This window comes from Seriola lalandi, unplaced genomic scaffold (genome assembly GCF_002814215.2).
Source record: "Seriola lalandi dorsalis isolate HSWRI2012SDOR001 ecotype SW California unplaced genomic scaffold, Sedor1 jcf7180002054883, whole genome shotgun sequence".
Taxonomy (NCBI): Eukaryota; Metazoa; Chordata; class Actinopteri; order Carangiformes; family Carangidae; genus Seriola; species Seriola lalandi.
In genome coordinates, this window is record NW_019525658.1 from 2,487,412 (window position 1) to 2,495,989 (window position 8,578).

The 8,578-nt window shown below is 43.2% G+C and overlaps 1 protein-coding gene across 2 annotated transcripts in view; it reads right to left on the minus strand.

Moving 5' to 3' along the window:
* Positions 1-1,085: 1,085 nt before the first annotated feature.
* Positions 1,086-8,578, minus strand: part of ccdc125 (coiled-coil domain containing 125) — a 12,725-nt gene continuing 5,232 nt past the window's right edge. For both annotated transcript variants that reach the window (XM_087171655.1, XM_023397631.2), the window contains exons 6-12: positions 7,667-7,752; positions 7,506-7,588; positions 7,156-7,268; positions 5,325-5,429; positions 4,576-4,726; positions 3,857-3,975; positions 1,086-2,292 (exon numbers count right to left, since the gene is read on the minus strand). In XM_087171655.1, the coding sequence (XP_087027781.1) occupies positions 1,897-2,292; positions 3,857-3,975; positions 4,576-4,726; positions 5,325-5,429; positions 7,156-7,268; positions 7,506-7,588; positions 7,667-7,752 (1,053 nt within the window). In that variant the 3' untranslated portion in view covers positions 1,086-1,896. The remainder of the gene's footprint in view (positions 2,293-3,856; positions 3,976-4,575; positions 4,727-5,324; positions 5,430-7,155; positions 7,269-7,505; positions 7,589-7,666; positions 7,753-8,578) is intronic.

The window sequence follows — 8,578 nt, forward strand, 5'->3', positions numbered from 1 at the left end:
CCCCCCCAACCCCCCCCCCCCCCAGTTACTCTCTCCTGATCTGTCCTGACTGATTCTTCTCTAGTTTTGTGTTTTGCTAGTGTCCTTGTCACTACTGGTAGCATGAGGCGGTACCTGCAGCCCGATCAGGTTGCACAGGTAGTCCAGGTACATGACCTCCAGCAGGCTGCTGGTGTGCATGTTTCTGACTGTCAGAAACAGACTCCAGACAGAGGGTGGCATGAGGGCCCCACATTCTCTAGTGGGACCTGTGCTCACAGACCAGCACTGTGCAGCTCGATTGGCATTCACCAGACAACACCAGAACTGGCAGGTCCACCATTGGCACCCAGTTCTCTTCAAAGGTGAGAGCAGGTTAGCACCTTACACTGGTGCAGTGGGCCCTGGGTTCCTCCTGCTGCAGGACCACGCCCGGCCTCGTGTGGCCAGAGTGTGTGGGCAGTTCCTGGATGACGAAGGCATTGATGCCACTGCCTGGCCCTCACGTGAGCACCTATGGGACGTTATGTATCGGAGCATCCTACGCCGCCAAGTACCGCCACAGACTGTCCAGGAGCTCACTGACGCCCTGATCCAGGTCAGGGAGGAGATCCCCCAGGAAACCATCCGCCGACCAATCAGGAGCATGTCCAGACGTTGTCGGAGTGTAAACAGGCACACGGGGGCCAGACACACTACTGAGCCACATCAGGAGTCGGATCAGCCTGTGATTTTTGCCTTTTGCTACTGAAGTTTTGCTGTTTGTAAGTTCTGAATCCAGACAGTCAATACTTCATTGCTTACAGAACTTACAGTCGGTAACACTGTAACTGTTACTGAGTCGTGAATATTTTTTTTAGAAAACATAAAATGCCTTTACTCTATTACAAACAATAAACACTTCTGGAGCTACATGCTCTGAACACATTTTTCTCTGTAGTGTGTAAGGAATGATCGTAGTGTTTTTATTTGGATTGTCTTTGTGTATGATGAGGTGATTGTTTGATTTTAGAAGAAGAAGTTTGGTGAATGTAGTTTTTACAGTTTAGAGTAACGCATTGACAGTTTCAAGAAATGTGTTTTAACAACTGTAAAAAAAACTGTAATAGACTAAAAACAAGCCACAGTCTGTTCGCCACTGTGTCCTGTTTGTTTATTAAAGCACAAGTTAAATATGAATTTATCACCTGCTAAATAAAATATTCATTAATAATCAAACAGTGTCTAATTTATATTGTAATGGTGATTCTGTGACGTGCACAGTTCAGTAGAGGGAACATCAGAGCTGATGAACTGAGTGTGTGATTGACACGGCTGGAGGTAGCTGTGGCTAAGAACAAAAATCAATCACGTAAAACATTTTATAAACTCATCCATCTGCTCGTCTTCCCCAGAGCATTCTTCCAACGTCACACCACCTCTCTGTTTCCTAATAAACACATACTGTACATGAAGTTATCAAGTCACTCAGACATTGACAGGGACTCTTCCTGCTCCTACTCTGGTCACATGACTGGGTAAACTGTCACTGGTCTTCACTGCTGACTTTCAAACTGAACCATGATTTATTTTTTACATCAGTATCAGCTTGTCCAGAAACGTCCCCTCAGGTTTGGAAACCGATGGGTGGACAGTATCCTCAGCTGCTTCGTGTGTTTTTGCTGATCTGAATATCGTAGTAAAAAACTGTTTGTGAGACGTAGCGGAGACGCTTGTGGGCTGAAGGTCTCAGCCTGTCCCTACTCTTCCTCTCTCAGGACCACATCTGGGTGCTGGGACAGCAGTGAGCGGTCAGGCCCGATCACATCCTTCCACATTCAGCCTCAGTGTGACATGACACATGCTACATCCAGGTCTTGCTTCTTTCTCTCACAGTCAAACCCTGGCTGCTGTGGCTGAGGTCTGGAGTCTAGTGGATCAGGACTCTGATTGGTCTGACTGTTGGATTTCAGACTCACGGCTCTTGTGGTTAGACAGGAGCTGGACTCTGGTCTGTGATGGGTCTGGCAGCTCCTGTGGTTCAGTCCTGGACTCAGACAGACATGGTGGTTCTTGTAGCTGGAGCTGGGAGACCGACAGCTCCGGTTGTTGCTCTGCTTGGACGTCGGACTCTGATGTTTTAGCTGATTGCTGAGACTGGCTCTGACTCTTAGATGGGTCTTGTGGTTGCTTCGATGGGATGCTGGACTCTGGCGGATCTGACGGCTGGCAGGGTGAGTCTAGGTGCAGCTGTCTCTGCAGCTCCTCAGCGCTGTGAGCCAGCATGATGCTCACCTTCCTCTGGTGGGCCAGGGCCTCCTCCTTATCATTCAGCTGCAGCAGGAAACAGCAGGTCAGAGCATTAGCTTCATCAAGTCCACAAACAAACACCAGTCAACAGTCAGTTCATGCCAGACAGTGAGAAACGTTTCAGATCATCAACACATGAATGAATCAGATGCATGAGATTTCCTACCACTACTGACAACCACGACCGAGCATGTGTGAGTGTGCTTCAAATAAAGTGATTCTCAGGTTGTTTAACAGCATCTGACAATTATTTTACATTTCTGAAACAGACCCAGTTATTGGCCAGGTGTACGGTGTGAAGGTGAGCAGGGTCTGGCCTTATCTCTCTGCCTCTCTGTTTTTATGCCTCCACGCCGGCGACAGCGGTCAAGGTCAAGGTCATGGTGATCTCACGTTCTTGTGAATGCAATATATCGGGAACACCCAGAGGGTAATTCTTTACTCCTGTCACACTGTGACCTTTTTTTATGGCCATAACTCACACTTTCATTCACTAATTATGACACAATCTAACTCAAATATCTATAAGGATAAAATTAAGTGATGACATTTTATATCCAAAAGGTCAAAGGTCAACTTCAGTGTGACATCATAATGTTCTGCAAAAACACTTGTGGTCATTATTCAGTGCTATAACCCAGGAAGGTCTGACTGTGGAGACTGTGACCATGTTTCCTGCAACTTGGCTGATTGGTTAAACTACAATTACAACCATTTTTTTGACCACAGGAAATCCAGGTAGAGAGTAGAGGAATGACCTGCAGCAAATGGCCTGGCCAGTTCTGGAGTCCAAACCTGGGACTAACTGCTCAGGGCATTTGAGCCCATGTGGAATGCGCCCTAACGATTGGACCATCAGGTCGCCCCTCAGCCTCTCTATGTTCATACTTCACACAATTACTCCTATAACTCCTATAACCAAGATCATCCTCATTAACGTCTGAAAATGTTCTCCATTATTCCCATTTGTACAACTAATTGTTGTGACCTAGGAGGAAGTAGAAGCAGAAGTAGAAGCAGAAGCAGAAGCAGAAACATAAGCAGAGGAAGACCTGTCTCCATGTGCAGCCATTTAGCTCCTGCCTTTAGATGTGGTCAGACAACATGTTACGAACTAGTTAAGTAAACTAGTTAACTTTAGGATGGCTTTCACTTTTCCACCTCTTAGCCCACTTGTTTCGTCCATATCACTGCTCTTTTATTGCTTTTACACAGTCAGCAGGCCGAGCTTTGATCCACTGAGAGACTCGCGACCCATTAGTAGATACAGACATGATCCTGCAGGTAGCCGAGCAGCTACGACCAGCTGTGGTGAGATGAGGCTCTACCAGCTGCGGTGCAACTGACGAATGTGCTTCATGAGATGAGAAAAGTAGCATTGGTTGCTAGGTAACAGACATAAAAGTTGATGAGCAATGTTGGTTTGAGTTTTTAGGATTTCCTAACCTGAGATAAGACAGAATTCCTGAAGTGAGTCAGGATTTGCTTCTGTGATACCAAACTGGGCAAAAAAACCTTCAGGAAGTTTCTGTAATACACCCCCAGATCTCTAGACAACAGGTCTACAGGTGTCAGAGGAGTTACTGACCAAGTCCAGCAGTCTGTAGAGAGTCTCCAGAAGATCATCAGGCATCTTCAAGTCCAGACCGGAAGGCAGCAATCCTCTCAGTCTCTGGCTGACACTGATTAAAGGACTCCTGTTAGCACCTGGAAGGAAAGGACAGATGTTTCTCCAAGCCTTTGGGAATCATGGTGGAACTCAAATCAAGGATTACTCACTTCAGCTTCAGAGACAATGTTAAAATAGCAGTAAATCCCTGGCGCTGACAGGGAATACCTGTACTCACATTTAAGGAGCTCTATCCAAGAAAAAGTTCACCTGAATCCTTCCCTATGTTTATTTTAGAGACATGTTTCTGTCATCCTTCCACATGCGGGGAAAGTACACCTGAATGAATTTATAAATCCCATTCCATTTGAACAACTTTAGTTCCAGGTGTCATATTGTCATCAGGAACTCAGCAGGTTAGTTAAAGCAAAAAACAGACATCAATTACAAAGATACTGAATAAATATTCTGAACAACCATAGAAGTGATTTCCTCTATGCTTCACATGTGATATGTTGACTGTCAGATCAGAGGGTCTTGTTCTTCTTCTTCTTCTTCTCTGCTTGCTTATCTGTTGAGGTCACCACGCACTACTGGTACCATGTGAGAACAACACAGGGCTACACCTCATATTCAGGACTGGTTACGGCTCGAGGGATGACTGAACTGTCCAGTTTGATGTGATGTAACAGACTCACCTTCAGCCTTGTAGTGATATGATTTCAGGATGTTGGCCTCAGCCAGCAGCAGGAAGTGTTCACTTCGTTTCCTCAGCTGCTGCTCAAAGGCGATACGAAAAGCGTCCGCAACCATCATTGCCTCCTCTCTCCTCGACCGCTGAGCATCAAGCTGGAAAACAAACACACAGATTTACATTACACAGCAGAATCATCTCAAAGATGATCCAGAGGAATGAGAGGCCCTCGAAAAAACTAGAAGGTAACTGTGCTCCAGGTAAATCTTTCTTTTGGGTTTAGAAACAGAGACATTAAATATCGATTTATTTTTAAAAGTGTTTAAAATTACAGATATGTGGGCCTTATGAAATTATGTCATGGGTAAATTGGGGTCGTGTAGCAAAGACATGCTGACCAGAAAGGTCAGAGGTCACCAAAAAGACTCAACAAACATCTGAGCTGTTATGCAGAGTTTCCTCTACAGTCACTCACATCCACTGTTTTCTCTTCTGTTGCAGTAAAGTGAGGGTGATGCATAAAGCTGCTGTTCATACGAACTCAACCGATTGACAGTGACAGTGAGATGAGCTAACGTTAGCTAAAGGTGTTAGAAACACTTTTCTCAGCTCTTGTTGTCAGGACATTGGTTTGAAACCTTGTAAGGTTGAAACCTTGCTGTAAACAGTTTTTATTACACCTGAGATAAAGAAGAGAAGAACATCAGTGATGGTCTGAGCTCAGCACAGGTGAAGTGGTTGGATGTGGTTTACCTCCTGCTGCAGCTGTACGAGCTGCTTCCTGCTGGCAGCAGCAGTTCGACTGCATGGACATGCTTCTGCAACTCCAAAACACCGACAGGCCCCCAACACTGTCAGCTGCAACACAAAGAGAAGATGAATACCACTACTAGATCAACTCCCCTGCAAAAGAGCAACTTACTTATATATACATTAAACGCACAGTATGTCACTTCTGCCTCTAGGCGTCTCTCAATCAAAACAATAAGAAAAGACGGTGTTCGGTGACGTCATGAAATAGCGTGGGATCATGGGAGTTGTTGTCTTCACCACCATTGCTGTAAGGTTCTTCTGGTTTGGATTCCTTCAGTGTCAGTGGTTCAGGAAATCAAACAGATTCTAACTGTTGAAAACACTGAATGAAGCAGTTTGACATTTAAAGACAGTGTTTGAGCGACGCTGTACGGAGGACAGAGACTCAGGGAAGAGTTGGAGCTGAGATTGATGCTAACCTTTGTCCTGATTGTTTCTCTGATAACTTATGAAGCAGACGTTCAGCAGGTTTTTACCAGCAACTGAATTATCCACAGAGGTGTCCTCCTCTCCATAACAAACACACCAGGGGATTCAAACCAGTAAATGAATAAAGACAACTAAAATCCTTAATCTGGTTAAAATATAGAGTTGAAAACCACCAAGGTGTAAAAAGTGTATGTGGCTTTAAACTAGATGAAAGTCCATTTTAACCTTTTGTCTGACAAACACAACGACCCATGCGCATAGAGGATATGATGTCATTGACAGTCGACCAAAGGACACGGAGTGTTGCCATGATTAAAATGACATATTTCTCTAGGTTTGAGAATTAGTGGAAACATTTGTCTAGTCATTTTTAGACATTTTAATGTGGAAAAGCTACATATTATAACTAAGTAAAAGTGAGAGAGACCTTATGCACATAATGTCATGTCAGTTTTCAATCTGAGATTTATTCAACAGATGAAATATGCCTTTACACAGCACTTTTTATTCTAAAATATAAAGATCAAACATTCAGGACTGAACTGAGAGCAGGAGAATCATGTAGGAAGCTCCACAGTCTCCACAGAGGCTCATCACAGTGATAAAAAAAAAAAACAATGGAAGGAGTTTTTAAACTTTTTTTTCAATGTTTTTAAAATATTTAAAAGCATTCTTTATTGTTTTTTTATAATAACATTTTACTTACTTTAAATTGTACTGTTTTACAGTTGATTTGTCAACCCACTTGCAATATCTTTGCAGCCCACCAGGGGGCCACAGCAAAACAGTTTATAAGGAAATATTAACAATTTTTTTATATATATATAAAAAAAGCTTTTATCATATGATGTCTTTTTAATTTCATTTACATTTTATTTTGATTTGTTGGGATGTTTTCTATTTGACTCATGTGATGCCCTTTGTTACTTGTATTGAAAAGTGCTATAGAAATAAAGTCTTATTAACATTATATTTCAGGTATAAAATATAATAATGTCCATAACTGTTCTTGAATGAAGGCAGGTGAGAAAAAGAAGCTTCTCACAGTGGAGGAATTATTATCAATGTAGCTGCTTTATGCAGTAAATGGCCACATGTTGGTAACAGCTGTGCTAAAAGCCTGCTATGCTTTACACATAGTATATCATTTATCCAGTTAAAGACCTGGATATGAGGTCAGCATAACTTCCCCAAACAAACACACTAAAAACATGACCAGGAGAATGTGCTCAGTGTGTGAGGTCACTGATCTGAAGGTAAAGTCTTGGTCCTAATACATGACCTGACTACAAATATTCTCTCTCTCTCTCTCGCTTTATAATATTGACTGATGCTCTCTCACCTCCAGGACACTTGCGTCTCTCTCTGGGCTGTACTGAGGTTTGGTTCCTTGGTAAGTTCTCTGCTCCTTCACATTCAACATGGAGAGAAGCTCCACACACTGCCGACTCAGAGCTGCACGCACACATGTACACACACACACACACACACACACACACACATTATGATGACTGAGACCACAAGATGCATTTAAAAATGCTGGAAAAAGACTGTGTCAATCTCTTGGAGCTAGGAGCTGTGTGAGGTTCATTAACTCAGCTCCAGACAGATTCACTTGACTTCACATGTGGAGATGATATGTGCGGACGTGTTTAGGTCACTTCTCATTCATCTACATTATTCAGAATTTACCATAATTCTCTGCTCGGAGCTGCTGGATCTCACTCTCTCTGTCCTGCAGGTTGTCAGTCAGAGTCTTGTTCTCACTCACAATCCTGAAAAACAACAATAAGGTTACAATATAACCCAGGAAGAATCCCACAGACATTGAGTGTAAGTGGAATAAATCTGACCTGTTGTGTTTCTGCTCCCAGGACTGGTCAGACTTCTTCATCTGGACCTGGTTGAAGCTGAGCTCCCACTGCAAACTGTTCACCTCCTGCAGGAGACGGAGGCAGCAGATCATGATCACATTTTATCTAGTATTTACATTCAAAGAGGTTCACTGAACTCACTGTCATGTTGTAGAATGCAGTTTGTGACCACTTTAGCTTTGTGTCATGGAGCATTATCCTGCTAGTAGCCATTAGAAGATGATGAGCATGGTCAGTAACAATACTCAGACTGTGACATTCAGGACTGTTGACACAAGGCAGGTTGGGTCCATGGATTCATGTCCATTTGTTAAGATACGAGCTAGCACACACAGCATCAGGTGAGGGAGAGCCATGTGTGAAGCCAGCACCGAAACAACCACTTTGGGTCTGACTGCAAGGGGTTCAGCTCTGAGATAAAGCTTTGCAGGAGGCAAAATTTCACTCCTTCTGATGTTGGATAGTAAATCTGAAACACATACTATATTTCTATATTACCAAACAAGTGATCAGTTCATTTTATCAGTCAAAGATCAACTTCATCCATCTGTTTGTTTCTGAGCTCTTTGTTTTCTGTTTATTATTAATGCCTCATTTATTCAGTTACTGATAGACATATAAAGACTTGTAGCCATACATAAATCCACAGGCTCTCTGCTCCCATGTGTCATGTAGACACTGTGGGAAATGTAAGTAGCAGTAGATAACTATCTAGCTTTTTTAATACACTTTGCTTCCTTACCTTCAGAGTTTCTGAAATGTCAAGTATCTACGGATGAACACTAATGTTAGCTAGTGTCTAACTGTTGTCTTAAGTTACATTCATTCATTCATTTTCTACCGCTTATCCTCTAGTAGGGTCGCGGGGGGGCTGGAGCCTATCCCAGCATC